The sequence below is a fragment of the Phaethon lepturus genome, unplaced genomic scaffold (assembly GCF_000687285.1).
Source record: "Phaethon lepturus isolate BGI_N335 unplaced genomic scaffold, ASM68728v1 scaffold10405, whole genome shotgun sequence".
Taxonomy (NCBI): Eukaryota; Metazoa; Chordata; class Aves; order Phaethontiformes; family Phaethontidae; genus Phaethon; species Phaethon lepturus.
Window position 1 is genome coordinate 45,257 of NW_010542656.1, and position 16,462 is coordinate 61,718.

The 16,462-nt window shown below is 41.1% G+C and overlaps 1 protein-coding gene across 1 annotated transcript in view; it reads right to left on the minus strand.

The window, feature by feature from the left end:
- Positions 1-2,940: 2,940 nt before the first annotated feature.
- LOC104621574 (WD repeat- and FYVE domain-containing protein 4-like) overlaps positions 2,941-16,462 on the minus strand; it is a 29,936-nt gene continuing 16,414 nt past the window's right edge. The window contains exons 11-16 of the mRNA XM_010288096.1: positions 14,770-14,928; positions 10,697-10,876; positions 7,628-7,810; positions 6,827-6,914; positions 4,471-4,582; positions 2,941-3,331 (exon numbers count right to left, since the gene is read on the minus strand). Coding sequence (XP_010286398.1) covers positions 3,265-3,331; positions 4,471-4,582; positions 6,827-6,914; positions 7,628-7,810; positions 10,697-10,876; positions 14,770-14,928 — 789 coding nt within the window. The 3' untranslated portion in view covers positions 2,941-3,264. The remainder of the gene's footprint in view (positions 3,332-4,470; positions 4,583-6,826; positions 6,915-7,627; positions 7,811-10,696; positions 10,877-14,769; positions 14,929-16,462) is intronic.

Sequence of the window (16,462 nt, forward strand, 5' to 3'; positions counted from 1 at the left end):
AAACTGTGCCTTATTTCTGCACATTTCTTATCCTAATGGGATTGGATTTCTTTTAAGGGTAATTCTCACCCTGAGCTACTTACCCCTCACAAAAGTTGGTTCTGAGATAATTACAACACTCTGGTGATGTTTGTGCTATGCCACTTACAGTAACAATGGAGTTATACTGGAAGTATTTGCTGTGGAATTGCTCTACTTGCTCAATTTTTTCAAGCATATTCTAGATCTGTTACCCCTACATCCCATGCAGCCATTAGAGAATCAGTATCACATCAGGATACCCACCAAGTAGGCACCACTACTGCCCCTGAGCTAGCACCAGGACTTGTCTGTGTGTCAGCGAAATCTACCTCCACATCTAGAGCTGACAGAATTTAAGGGGCATTCATCATTTACCAAATACACAGGAGACTAACACAAATATAAAAGTAGGTGCTTGTAAGAGGGTTGGTTTCACAACTAATTGTTCAACCATACGTTACAGTTTTCTAGCAAAAACTTCATGGCACAGAGACTTGCCTGCAGAAAAATGACCAGGTAGCATTCTATCACTGCCACACACACTGGCTGTAGCAGACCTAGGAAATTTGATGACTGCAACACACTTACATTTGTGCCCTAACTATGAAATCAGGGAGTGGTGCTTTTGGTACTCACTGTGTGCATTTATTTCCATGACTTACGACTCTGGGGAAAAATCCTCTAGAGCTAGAGAAGAAACCAAAACTTCCTCAACCAAATTTGCTTGTACAGCAAATCATTCCTAATCAGAATTTTTCCTAGGAGGAAACTGCAACCCATTTCTATCCATTCGCCTTTTATATTCTCCCAGATTACAGCTCCCTGAACATTAGAGCAAGCTTGACTCAGGAAGACACTAATTCTTAACCTGATGGCTTCCACTCACACATGCACACTCTGGATTTGTTCTCTGCCATCAAAAAAACCAGCTGATGTACCTCATCCTTCTCTTGAAGTTGTAAGGGAACTGACCTTAGGCATAGATTGATGAGTCTGTGAAATCCATGCATGGCTAGCCTACAGCTGGCCTCTTATACCAAAGTCAGGTTGATGTCTAGAGCACTGGAACCATTAGTGCTGCTGTCCAGGCTGCAAAGTAGATGCCAACGCCAGATCTCAGAAAGGGAGTATTTGCTATTGGCAAAGCCATGCTGCATGAAAAGGCTAAAGGAGGGAGGCACAATTTGCAAGCTATCAAGATGCCTACTAAGTAAATGGAAACACAGGTAGTGAGCTTCTTTCATGGTTCTAAATCACCTTTATCACGGTACAGTTGAGCTGTATTCACAGTTGCCAAAAGTCCAAGTCTTGCTGTCCATGTATCCAAGTCACAGCTTATTTTTAAGGAATGTCCAGAGAGGAAAGAATAAAGAAGTAGTGTACTTAATTTTGTTGAATTCTATGACATACTGACCTTTCCCCAGTCCTCAGGAAAACACAGGATGGGCATGGTCCACCTTTACTCCATAGGGTTACTTTGATTGAAGAAGCATTGATGTATTTTGGCCTGTTTTCAGTATCTGTTGCACTGAGCACAGAAAGGATAGCATTGAAGTCATCAAGTCACACACTTGGAGGTTAGAAAGGATAACCAGCCAGGTCATCTGTGTAGACATAATGCAGCCTTCCTTGTATGTCTGCACCATGAGCTAGCCTCTAATTACTACGTTTTCCACAGACAATTACTTCCCTCACTGTGGAGGTCAGACCAAGCTGTGGGGTGAGCTGGGGGGAGGACATGTCTCAACACTCTGTAAGGAAGGAGGCTGTTTGCTATAGGAACTGTTGCTCATTCAGCAACATAATTCAAAAGAAGAGTCATGAACAAAGCAGTACCCTACAGGAAGAAGAAAGTTGACGGTGTAGGTAGAAGACGACTGGTAAAAACCTGTCTTCTACTCCAGATTCCTAATGATGCTGGCAAGTCTCTAGCACCAAGATTTTGGCATATAGCAGTTCCTCACATTCCTCAATCCCTGGCTGTCCAGTGCAGCACACACAGGGCTTCACTCTCGCAGTGCTAACCAGTCCCAGTGCAGTGGAAATCAGGGAATTCTCCTGGCGCTCTCTGTTCAGGGGTGTGTTTGGTGGTATGAACACAAGGGCCTTCATGGCCATAATGTCCTTTGTGTTCATCCTGGCTCTGCCCTGACCCAGTCTGTGGTGTTCAGGAAGTTGCTCTGCCTAAGTCGCTATTCAGACCTTCTGTGTGTAAGATAAGATACAGGTCAAGGAGGGGCAGGGGAGAGGGGGAGTTAAGTTTGTAGTTCCTTCAAATTCTCATGAAGTGTTAACTAGCTTGATTTTTCACACTTTCTCCATCTCCATTAGGGACACAAATGGTACTTAAGTTTCTTACACTATGGCCTCGGACTTCTTATAGTACAAATACCCACTTCTACCATGCAGGGGGATTGTGAAGGTAAATCCTGAAGTATGTCCCATACACTGATATTCCAGAGAACACTGGAACAAGGCTAGGAAAGAAGGCAGTGAAGGAGGAGAATGAAAAAATATGTTGACCATCTGTGTCAGACCTTTATCCTCACCCATTCCATGCATTTTGTCTGCCTTGCTCACTATGAAAAAAAAGCAAGTCAGAGATTAGGAAACTAAAGATTGCACCATAACACATGTTCACAGTGGGGCTGGATAAAGGCACCACTGTCAACCTGGGAATTTCCTACCTTCACTTTGCAAACAAAACAGCTTTTCAGAAAGCATGCATACATTTTTCATGCAGATTCAAAGAAGAAGGAAGAGTAGGAACAGAGATATTAACATACTGGTATGTTAATAAGAACAAAGATACTGCAACAAACTCACTTAACGCCTCAGTATTTTCTGATCTCATGGTATTAAAATTAGAATATGTTAATTTTATTAAGCTACATTGTTCTTTGGCATAATCAAGGCAGTTTTATTTGATAGCTATTATTTATGAAATACAATGTATTATGTCAAATTCAGTATCTAAAATAACATTCAAAATAGAAAAGTTTTCCCAGGACAAGTACTGCAAAATCACATTGTCTATGTGCATGTCTGTCAGTGTCTCTCTCACAGCTTTGGAGTTCATTCCCTAATTTCAATGAGAACTGACTGCAGGGTCAGTCCAACAACTCCTTTGAGATTCAGTCCCGAAACATAGGCTTCCAGTTTCTCTGATTTTTTCATGGGCTGAAAGGTAATTTTCTCTCCATCCAAAAGGCTGAAAGAACAAGAGTTCTTGGCTATTTCTTCCTACCCATCCACAGACCAGCAGCAGACTCTTCCCCAGTCATCACCAACTAGGAGCTTGGAGGAATTTCTTGAGAAAGAAAGAAAAAAGAGAAAAAAAATTAAGAACAAGATGCAAATAGGATCAAGGCTTTCTCCTGTATGTGTAGCAATTAAGAGGATGCAACGTACAGGGGAGTAGGTTATCAATGTTAAATTTGAAGAACAACGATATAGAGTAGATAAAGATTTGTACTTCAAAGACCGAACTTAGAATTGGATGCAAATTTTCCTTGTGTTCAGTGGGTGAGTTGTGGACAATCTAGCCAGTTCTCAAGCTCTTACCCTTCTCTGAGACTTTATGAATATTAAATAATCTGCTGGCCTGATTCAGAATTCAGACTTGTTAGTACATAATGTCATGGCTTCAGCCACTGAAATCTCTGCTGCATACAGTGCCACAAACACTAATGAAACTATCCCCCTCCCCCCCAACTTTCCCACTTTCAATGCAGATAGATATCACACTCACTAACTGCTCTAAATCTGAGCATGTGGAATATAGGAATAATTTTAGCAACTATCAAAATGCCAACACTTTTGGAGAGAAAGATGGCAACAGCAACTGTTTTACAATATATCATAACATCCTGGAGTAGGAGATAACAACAAATATTATAGCCAGATGAAGCTGCAGGGGTGGGATTGAGTACACTAAAATACTGCTGGCTGTGCAAACTGAGTGGAGTTTAACAAAGTTGTCCTTTGGCCAAAAACTTCCTGTGTACATTTTAAGGAGATAGCATCTCCAGCAACTCTTAAAATAGCATACTTTCTATGCTGCAGAGACAGTGTAGCAGCTACTGATCTGTACAACAATTCCATCCAAAATCTGCTATTTCTCCTGGGTTGTCTCCTATCTGACTACTGACTATCCCAACATCTTCACTTAATTCAGTTAGGCAGGCCAGCTTGCAGAGTGACTGCATTTTGTTAAGACAGAGTGATTCGACTGAGATTTAAAAAAAAACCCCAAAACAACAACAACAAAACACAAACCCAACAGCAATAAAAAACCCAACAACAAACCCCCAAACTGCAGCAGTAATACAAGCTCCAGAATAGAACACAAAACCCTGCTAATCCAGGGCAGAGGGGTAGAAGCCACGATGCTGGCGCGGACCCCACCTCTGCTGGACCCCGGCTGCAATGCGAAGGGAAGGACAGTACCTGGATACAGCCAGCGCTGTCACTGCTGGGCTGGTCTTACTTGGTTTTCCAGTCAAGGCAAGGCTGAGATTCAGTTCCCGACAGAGAACAAGATGTTTTCCACACTTGTTACCTGTTGTGTGGTTTAAAAATAAATATTTAGAAAGTGTCTGGGGGCAGCATGGATGGGATTGTTATTATTTACGGTCAGCAAGTTGTTAAGTTGAGGACAAATATATTTAATCTCAGCCTGTGCTGTTGCAAAATACACCCATCCCAATTTAATTTGTGGCTATGATAGTTACATGTGCTGACGTGCGGCTGTATCAATTGTGTGCTAAATTGGATTTGTGTATTATTGCTTTCTAAATTGCATGCCTAGTTCAGCAAAATTGTTCATCAGTTTTCACTGGCTCTATGCTTAATAAGATGCCCCACAATACCTTGCTGCCAGGATATAATACAGCCCATAATTGCCTAGTAAAAAGAAATTACATAAAGCCTTGGTATTATCAACTTATCTAAATCTGCTCATAACAGAACCAATAATTAAATGCTGAGAACATTTCACGTTCACACACATACACTCGCCCCCCCCCCAACAACATAACCCAATCATAGTTACTTTGGTCTTTTTAATGACTGTGTTTTGTATTAATTTTATTTTCTTTAATACATAGAAGGAGATGTGAGAATATTTGGCCATTTAAAATAATTCTGAAGTCATCTGAATAGTTTCAGGGAGCATATCACTGCTTTGATTACACCTCTCAGCTCTTTAATAAAGAACACTCTTGCTGTATGCATCTGAGAATGTGTGTCCTTATGCTCATGTGTGAACAGGTGTGTGTATCTACATATCATCAGATGCCTGGTTCAATGCTTGTCATCTGTTATGATTCTCTCTGAAAAAGGCACAAACAGGAGTATTCTGTTGTGCTCCCATGGGCAGCTTTTAAGTCCTAGTTTGGAGAACTGTTCAAGACATAAATTTTAAAAATAGCTAAAATCTCAGTTTGCTCAAAGACATTCCTATGCACTTGTACCTGAGTAAATTGGACATGGAAACAAATGCCACAGGAAGTTACAGGCAAGAATTTAGGAAATTCTTAAAACAAGTTGGATGTTTTGTACATATAAGAAGAATCTGCAAAATGACTACATAATACTACAAGGATTTTGGAAGGAATATTAAGTCTTTCACTTCGATTTGCAGCAACCTGATTAGAGACCACAATGAAACCAAATATGTAGATACCACAGCCAGACTATTTCACATCTGGCATCTCTGGTGTTCTTGCATCTTCCCTAGAAGCATCTGGCTCTAACTACTCTGAGAGACACGACAAAAGGTCGGATGGGCATCTGGTTTGGCATTTCCGATATGCTTCTGTATGTATGAGTATTTTCACGTAGCAATCTAGGTAATGTAGATGCCAAGTTACATGAACAGCACTTCTGAAGATCTCAGTGGTAATGCCCAATTACCGTATAATATCTTTTTATGCAGATGTTACATCTATAGCTCTATATTTATGCTAATTGTGTGCCTAAAATTGAAGTAATAGAAAACGTCTGTAATGAGGATCACAGCAACTAAGTGGTGTAAATTATACATACTAACACCACAATTCCATTCTCTTATAAAACGTGCTGTGAAGAGAAGCAAGCTGTGCTATTTAGGATGTGCCTTTAAAGCTCCCTGGCAGGTTTCAGCTCCCATATTTGTTAGAACAAAGAAGTGAGTTTGAGTTCTTTTTAATACCAGTCAGCACCGAAGCCCCATCATCTTATTAACCTTAGCTCTGTGAGAGCTCCAGGATATCAGCTTCAGCTTGTCATAGCCTTGAATAAAGAGCTCCAGGCACTAGGGCCTGCTACTGGCTTCCCACCAGTTTGAAGGGCCTGTGACCTCATTTAAGGTGCTAAAGGCAAAAAACTTCCCTGTTTCATCCCAGGGCAGGATCTGGTACTGCCCACTCAGATTTATGCTAGGATACTTTAGCAGAGACCATGAGCAGAGGTGACAAGGGAATGGGCTTTCTGGAGCCAGGATAGTTGATAAGTTTCATAGGTTTTGGCAGGAAGGTAGTCTATCAAGCTTGACAGAACACATGACAGAGACTACGAAGAAGCTTTTGGCTTCATCCAGGTAGGATGTGCCCTTGTGACTGGTTGCTCAGGGCTGCTCTCTGTCTCTAAGGTAGGGCAGTGGCTACCCACTGCTTCTGCTGCTGATTACAGTAACACTACACCAGCTACCTGCACCATCTCCCCTTCACATCACTGTGCTCACATACCCTCCTCTTCCTCACAACCAAACGAGGAATGCAGCACACAGTCACACTGCAGTTCACAGCCCACTCTGTGGTCATACCCGTGTTGCCTGGCTCTTCCATCGTGCCTCTCTGCTGTCTCAGTCCAGCAGCTTGGCCTGGAGCATTGGTGTATTCAATCTTCCACAGCTGTGCCAGCAAGGAGTAAAAATGGAAAAAGCATGGATTATAGCAACAGGAGAGAGATGTGGCTATATGCTTCCCGGCAAGGGGTGGAAATTTGACTTCTAACATCAGAACAGGATTTCATAGTTCTATCTCCCACTGCCACTGTGCTGCACAGTGTCACACTGGAGAGATACATGCAGTGAGCTGGTGGGGTTGCGGGGCTGACATGTTAACGAGGATCCCAGTAACCCAGGAAGCTCTCCCACCAGACTGGAGGCAGAACCAGCAGTGAATTTCTGCTCCTGAGAAAGTATGAGTTAATAAACTGAACTATGAACCACCCAGATTCAAACATATTTCTGAGGGGCAATATAATTTTTGCCTTCAAAACCACACCAGAATGAAAAGCACATTTTCAAAACTCTTCCTGAATGACAAGGAATCCTCCACTCAGGAGAATAAAAGTTTTATAGAATCATAGAATCATTAAGGTTGGAAAAGACCTCTACGATCATCAAGTCCAACCATCGACCCAACACCACCATGCCCACTAAACCATGTCCTGAAGTGCCATGAATCAAATATTTTACTCTGATTTTCAGCTTCTGCCCTGTGCTACCCTGTTAAGAAGGTGTCATGGGCTTTTAGTAGCTCTGTCCCTCCATTTAGGATGCAGAATTTTGCCTCCAGTCTACAGTGAATCAGGATTCCCTTTCCTCTCCTCATCTACCTACCCTCACCACTCCATCTGTGCTTCCTGTGATGATGATGCTGTGTGTGTCCCAGTCCATCACTTCAGCAAAGCAGCAGCAAACAATATGGCTTTCAGGGCTACAGGTGGTGTTAATGCTTGCAAGAAGCTGGCCATTGACTGTCCACAGATATAGGTAAGATCCAGCACAAGAGATAATAGCACCCTGTAACAAAGCAAGAGGCAATGTTTCAAGATCCTACACTCATTCTCCTCACAGCTTTTAGGTGCTGATTATAAATTACAGAGTTGCTCTGACTTAAATTCTAAGATGTGTTTTGCTTCTGGGCAGATGATTTAAAACAGAGATAGTAAAAAATTACTTTTTTTTTCTCATGAAGCATTCTGATATTTTTACATCATAGAAACCCAAACTAACTGTCTCAGATTTAGCAAGATAATGCAGAAACAAAGAGGTTTTTGCATTTTTTAAAATGAAAGCATTTCTTTAAGTGTTCCCTTTCTATTTTCCAGAAAATCCAGGTTCTTAGTAAAAAAGCAGACTGACAGACTGACCTAGCTGCTGTCAGGGACAGGCTCTGTGCACAAGCAATGCCTAGCAGAAGTTCTGGGCCAGGACTAGTGCTCTTAAGTTTTCCAAATAAGCATCCTCTTAAACAAGGACACAGTGTTCACCTGCTTAGCTGCGAAACCTTTGGTGATTTCACAATCCTCCTCTGCCCCTCACAGGGAGCTTAATGTCATCGCATTTTTAGACTGTGTTTTGCATTTGACCAATGACCAGCTCAGCATTCAGTAAGCTGCACTTCTAATGCAGAGAACATCCTTTGCAACTGAATCTCTCCTCACCCTTCTGTGCAGGTGCATAGTCTTACCACAGACTGCACGTAAACAGCAGACACACAGGTAATCCCTTAGGGGCAAGAAACACACAGAACCAAGAGCCAATACTGCAATTTTAAATGATCTCAGTAAAAGTGTATTTTGATTGAGTTACTAACTGAAATTCCACCTAACTTTTCCACCCTTGATGCGTACTAAGAACCAGCTAAATAAAACACCATCAACAAAGTCATCTGATTCTGGCAAAGGCCAGTGTGCCCTTAAATTAGCTGCATGTATCTGGTTTAAATCAACTAACATGGTATGTCAGCCCTGCCTGATTTGGGGCCAGGGCTCTTCACACTGCAGGGCAGAATTCTGAAGATAAAACAAAGATATCGCATTCAAAACAGAGTTGCCAATTATTAAAGAGATTAAATTTCAGCTACCTTATCTGCATGAGAGTACATAATGTCCAGACATTTGGTAATGATCTAGTCTTTTTCAGGTCTAAACCAGGGATTTAAAACTAATTGAAACCTTTAGTTACAGCAAGCTTTTACAATCCTCCTTAGCTTATAAACTTTTTGGGACAGCCTTTTTATTTTTTGTCTACGTGATACAAACACCATGAGGTTTGGATCTATAAATGGAGATTTTAGATGCTCAAGCAAATATAAAAATGAACAATCACATAAACTGCTGCACAGGGTTCTTATTTCACAGAAAAGCATGTGGTTCAGAAATTTGTTTCCTTAAAATCTTTGCATCAAACATTCTGAATTTTCCAGGAAAAAACCTTGTTACCAAACATGTACTTTTGTGTCAATCAAAATATTTAATTTAGCACAATGGAAACATTCTGTTTCTATCTTCATGTTATAATATATAGATATATATAGAAAATTTAAACAAAAACACATTTCGGAATTAAACATCCTGTTCTGCTAACGTCAAAAATAATTTTTTTCATCCACAACATATGGACCCTTTCATGTTTTTTCCCCTCAAAGTTTCAGTCATACTTTCCTAAGTTTTTTCTGCTTTTAAATGAACCTTTCTGCAGACTATTGTCCAACCAGTTTAACCATTTGCACTGCAACAAGCTGGAGGACTGCTCTTGGATCAATCACCAGACCGTTCCTGATACAGGCCATCTCAGTTTTGGACAGCTCCAGAAGAGAAGCTACCAACTAAAAAGGCTACCGTCAATGGTGGGCTAGTACATAGAAAGGAGAGGACTCCATCCTCTTGCGGTCTCAAGCCCATGGTCTGTGCCAGCCCATCCACTCATTTCTGAATGCATGGCACTGCTTCAGCTGACTTCATAAGGGACCACCAGGGTACTCTGAACTGGCCTGCTGAAGCCACTGGCCATTTTACACTAACCAGGATCCCTGGAGCTAGGACCTGAGCTGGTATTGACTAGACTCCTTAATTCCCACCCTCAATTAGTAACCATCAGACTGCATGATTAATAAAGCTCCGATATGAGATGAATATCTTTTCACAGACTAAATAAAGAAGGTCTGCCTGTTCTCTTACTGCTATGAACTCAATTTTACCTCTTTTGGTAAAGCTCTGCTACTGGATCCAACCTTGAATTGTCTGATCAGCTGGAATCCTGCTCTAGTACATTAACAGAGACAAGCAACATTTTTGGGAGGTGGAAGGCTGGAAAAATCTCATCCAGAGTGTTTACAATAAAATCCAGTGCAGAATATTTTCCTATCAACACGCATGCAATTCTGGCCAAGCACAGACCACAACAGACTTATACCTACTGCTATCCAGAGCTCTCCCTAGCACCTGCGAGTAGCAGCAAAAGTAAAGTCAACATTGTCACTACAAAGGTGTAAGGAAGTTGTCAGCTGAGGTGGCAGACTGAGGTCTAACATGTCTCAGCTGACATGGCTCTGCTGCATGAATGTCAGGAGAAATTAATGAAATAATGGAGGCAATAAGGTTATTACGGGTGAGACAAATCCAGGAGCTACTAGGGTAATACTTCATGCTCTGTAAACTAAAAGTTGTTTAATCCTGCTATCTACCCATCCAAAGATGCTTCTACTTAGCTACTCAGTCTAAGACGTTGCTTTTAGTGCTCGCCTCTCGTCATTAAGAACACTATTAGCAATCTCTGTAGAAAGAAAAAAAAAATCAATGTATCAGACTCTCAGGATGTTTTTATGTTGGGAAGAGCACCCATTAAGTTATCATGAAATGTTCATGGATACATCAGAAGAAAGATGATAAATGAAGATCTTACTGTTGAATTGTTGATGGCAACAGAACAGAGGCTTGCCTCATGGGCAGGAAGCTGGTTTATGTACGTCAGCTGGTTCAGGTCCCAAATGATGCAGGTTCTGTCATCAGATCCACTCACGAAGATGCTGTAGGTCACAGATGCAGCAAGGCAGGTCACTGCCTGAGTGTGCCCATACAAAGCCTTGTGGGGAAAAAACAACCAATAAACCACAGCAGAGGGTGTCTGATTTACTAGGAAACCACAGTCCTACTGTCATTTGCTTAGTAAGAACAAGCAGCATAGTCATTCTTTGGACAGCTGAAAAAGGTATGAGGGGGAAATCCCAAAGGATCTTACAGAAACATCCTTGTCCTCAACTTGTGGTTGAGGAAAGTTGAGTCTCCAAGAGATTAAATGATTTGCCCCAAGCTGCACATTAACTCAGAACCCTTGGCATGCATTTCAGACTCTACGACAGTGCTTTGTGTTCAGCAAAACATCATCTTTCACTTCAGTCCATGTAGTTTTAAGTAAAATTTATGCTTGGAAATTACTGTTTCTCAATATTTAAGGAAAAAAAAAAAATTTGAAACAAAACTTATCGGGTTGTATTTCAGTGACTTTCCCCAGCCCTTTCTTTCTGTTTTTCTGAACAAATACTACTATTTTTCCAATTTTAGTTAAGAAAAACATATTTGGAGATAATTTTTGCTTTAAAGCCATATATGAATTCCTTTGTCTTTCATGATTATACAACATCCTTTTTCTTTTTGTTTGCTTTATAGGTGCTAGAGACATAAGGAGTGCCCAGTTTAATTTAGCCTTAAACAGTTTCATAAAAAAAGACTACATTTTAAGCAATTCAATAGCAATTCAATAGATAGAAATAATGGATAGAAGTATACTGATGACAATTGTTTAAGGCAGCATTCTTGAGTGACAGCAGTATACATTTCTGCCGCATAACCACTAATGAAAGTAAAGCCTGTAGGGCAACAGAGAAAAAGTCCTTCACAGTTTTCCTAAAAGGCCTTTCAGGGCCCAATTTTTAGCTGCCTTACTGTGAAAAATCAGACCAACCAGTTTTAATGTTGGTTTTAACAGTAAATGCATATTCCCTGCTGGGTTTCTCTACATGACATAATTAGCACATCTTCAGGGTCTGTCTCAGTTCAGCATGGAGCAGGATAGCCACATGTCCCGGAAGATTTTTGCAAACACGTCTCATACTCTTTTCCAGCGTGTGACTGAGACTGAGCTCTTGCTGGCTAACATGTGCTGCCACTTGCCAAGGTTACTAGGACAACAATATTCAAACATTAATCCACTGGTGAAGAAGCTGAGCTGCAGCAGGCTATGTACTACTGAAGGTGACCTGCGACTGCAAGGGATGAATTTCAGCTTGTGATTTATTCCATTCGCAAGAACTGTTGACTAAAAATACTGGCACAAAATGGGGTCTCCAACAGTGGTTTTCAGAAGTCGGAAAGACTCTCAACTGAGCATAGAATAGCTTTGGACTGGCTGTAGAACAGTCTGTTTACAAAAGACTGGACATAACCCAGTGCCTGTGCTCAAGAACTGCATGAGACCTCTGCAAAAAGGGCTGGGACAAGGCAGGTTCAAAAGCTCCAGATTTCCTCTCCTTCTTCCAAAGCGTGGAAGAAAACATACCCACTGTGACAGGACGCAAACTGCCAAGTCAAACCAAGCTCAGCTCCTGCACAAGTTTTAATAAAACCCTTTTTTAATTTGTTTTAATCCAGAAAGATCCTACCTGGCAGTGAAGTGCTTTAAATACAAGCTGAATGTGGAGGAGAGGGCTAGATCTGAGCCCAGTTATGACCTCAGCTTCAATCCACCAGTGTCTCAACATATATTCATGCAAAAACAGTTGCATGCTTTTAGCTCTGTACTATCTTCTCATTATTGCTCTGCAAAGCCTGACAGGTTTTCCCTTACTGGGAAATATCCTGCAGTGTATCTGCAGAAAGAACTGTGGATAACTTACATTATCGGTGTAAATTCACAAATATCAAAAGACAAAAAAGATGACGAGTTTTACTGCAGGAATCCTTAGTCCATGAAAACTTAAACCAAGTTTGAGCATCCAATTTAACTGGCTGACATGGACATGGACACTTCACAGCTACACTCAACACCTCCCTGAGAGGTCTGTGTGGCAGACAGCACAGCTTTCCTGGATACTTCTCCCATTCTAGTGTTTCATTTGGCCCATAAATTCTGGGGGCTGGATCGCACAGATAGCTCTGCTCATGAACACTGAGGGAACTGGTAAATTGCAAGGATCAATACTGAGGCTATTATGCTCAATCTTTAGTATTCTACAAAACTGTGGAAGAAGCCCCTGCTATAGAGGGAAAAGCGACTTTTTCTGCTGAAATATAGTTTCTATACTTTACTACATTTCCAAACCAGAATGTGTCAGTCCCATGAGACAGCTGGTAAGTGAATAGCATCCACTTTATAGCACATCAGCTTTACTTAAGCAAAGCTCACTCTCTCAGGAAAGATGATACAATATTTTTGTTCAGCAGAAAAAGCAGCCACCATGAAGAAGTGAATTACATGAAAGCATCAAGTAATTCACTGGAAGACATTTAGAACCATAGTTCGAGTTTACATCTATGCCAGACAGCCATCAAAAAAGGCCTCTGCTAGCAAATAGAAGGAAAATACAGAATTTGTCATCGCATGATCTCATGCCACTTTGTGGACTTTGGGTAATACCAGATTAATCATACTGGAACACATCAGCAAAGCTGATTTTAGACTGTGAAAGAGAAAGGCATTATATTGGAGGTAAAAGACAGCCTCTTCAAACAGTTGCCTAAAACTCAGACTGACCCCCTGACTGGTATCATTTTGATGTTGAAGATTACTGCTTATGCTTTTCTCTGTTGCTATTTTTCCCATTTCTATGTCCATGTCCTGGTTTGGCATAATAACCAGCTGGATTAAAAGGTCATCACTGAAGACCTTGTCTCATATTTCTGGCTTCTTCTCAAGCAGGAAACATCACAAACTCAAAAGAGAGACTGCTCTAAACAGTTTCACCCTTAATTTCAACACACAAGAATTTCAAGTAAATGAAGATCTAAATACTACTTTGATATCCCAGCAGACATTGAAGTTTTCACATCATAATTTAATGACAAATAAAACGTTTTGGCTCAGTGAATGGAAAGCACTGAAATATCATCTGAATATCCCTCCAGAGCAAGTGAACAGAAGAACCTTCTCATACTTTGAGATCTTGCTGATCCGTGAACCCTTTACTAGTTTGCCTAAAAGTCTGCCTGTCTCTTGATTTCTTAGGGAAAAAGGGTCCCATGCTGCCTTTCAGATATGACAGAGGTGTACTCTAGCTGTACTTGTAAAACTGAGCACTCACCATAGCTGAACAACACAAATCTTGCATAAGAATTCACTTTTGTAAATGAAATAGCTTTTATACAGCTGTTTGATGACTATAGACAAGCTCCAAATCAACAACCACTAAAGGACTTCAGACAATGAGGACACAAACTGTGTCATTCTCATTGGATGCACCCCTATCTCATGGAGTGACAGATAAACCTTTTATGTTCTGAATTCAGGTTGAGAGAAAAGAATCAAGAGCTTTGCCTAGCTGAGCCTTCATCTCCATCAGCTAAGTTCATAAGGTGTTTTGGAGAGCCTGTCCATTGCTGTAGCAGCCCCAAAAGAACTACAAGCATCTCCAGGCCATACTGAGTTTTGAAAATAATCCAAGGGTTGATTGTACTTCAAGTGAGGAGAGCATATGCCTTATCTTCACTGTTGCTTTGATCATGGTAAACTTTGGAAATGTTACCAAAGAAAAAAAAGCCATCAAAACAATTAAGCAGAGTTCACAGCTATAAGCTGTGTGTATAAGGCATATTATCAGCTCCTGACCTGATAACAGGCTGTCACATAATACTGCTGATTATTGATTTTTTTTTTCTGCTTTCTTATTCACCCAAAAGTGTTTCCTCTGCCAGTCATCTGAGACAGAAACTCATCTTTTGGCTTTCATTAAGTTTCTATAGCAAAAGAGGCACAATACTGACCTGTCTGAAGTTTAGACATTTCACTTTGTCCTTCACCAATGAAAGTTCCCAGACACACACAACCGAGCTTGTTCCAGATGTGATTATGGTAGTTGCTGTAGGACACACAGCGCAGAGGCACTTTCCCCAGTCTGCCATGCACTCAAATGTAGTCACATTCTGTACAAGAAAGCAGCTTTAAGTCAAATGCTCATCTGGTGATACCATACATTTATTAACACTAAATGGCAGATTTTTCAGAACTGAGCCTCCATTTCTTCAAATCCAGGAAAGAAAATCTCAGCCAGTCTCTATGCTCACAGCACAGCTGCATAAGGTGTACACGCACAGGCTGTGGCTGCATGCTGCCGTGCCATCCTCCGGGGCTAAGCAGGAAGGCTGGACAAAGGTCAGTCTCTTCTCTCTCAGGAGACCTGAGTCCCAATCCCTCTTGTGCTACAGACTTCCTACATAACTTTAGGCAAGCTCATTCTGTCACCGTATAGTGACAGAATGCAAACATTCAATGTAGGTTAAAAAGAAAGCTCAGGCTGTGATGGCCACTGCTAACAGAGTCAGTGCCAGGCTCTGCAACCCTTCTTTTACTTGGATTGAAAAGACAAAAACCAAAGGACTGAATTCCATTCTGCGCCAATGGCTCTGTTAGCAGCACCCAAACCAGCCTAAACCAAGGTCAGATCTATTACACATTGCTACAGTTACAACACCAACATCCTTCTACTCACATCTGCATTAGCCCTCTCCCACACAACAGAGACACCACTGTGGCGCTAATGATTCTGGTGGAGCTGGATGGCACGGATACAAAAACCATGCCACAGACAGAACAAACTTTTACCTACTTAGAATGAGGACAAAAATTTCTTTTAAGCTCATGTCCAGAGTCACTGTTGACCCAGAGGGAACTCAAGTTTGACTCCCAGCTACTTCTCATAGTGACTGTATAATCACACTCACTATGCTCAGTGACACTCTGACTTTTGAAGAGGTAAAGCAAATAACTTTTACCTACAGCAGCACTATAAATTGCTAAGCACTGATTTTATTTGAAATAAATGGAGAAAACTCTCAGTAATTTTATGCAGGGAGCAGAAAGTACAATACATCTCATGGCTTTTTCACTTCCATTGACTGTGGGTATGTCTGTAAAAATAGGATGTGGCTTGCGCTTGCACAAATACCCAAGTCAATATCTTGCTGAATGACATATTCTGCAATTCTGGTACCCAAGCTAACTCAGATGTCTTTGTGTGTCATAAAATTGTCCCAAATACATCCAAAAATCAGTGTGTTTGTGGTAGGGGAAGAAACTCGATCTGTCAAGTGCCCTAACAAGGAGTGTGATGACATTGACCATTGACTTTTAACAGCAAAGAAGTAAGAGTATTAACTTTCTAAAATACAAGACATTATTATTTTGAATGAATGCACTGGGCTAAGCTTGGGAGCCAGAGGGGAATCGACAGATGGTCCTGTTATAATTCCAGCACAAAGTTCTGCACAATGAAATTTCTAATCAGTGGCCAGGAGACCTTGTATTGTCCTTAGAACCCATGAAATGGAGTTTCTCCTTCATTTTGACAGACAACACAATCACTGGAAGGAAAATTTGAGATAATTTAGAGGGGAAATGCCACATTTTTCAGCAGCGTAGAGGACTTTGTACTCTGTTGGGATATCCAACCTGAGATTC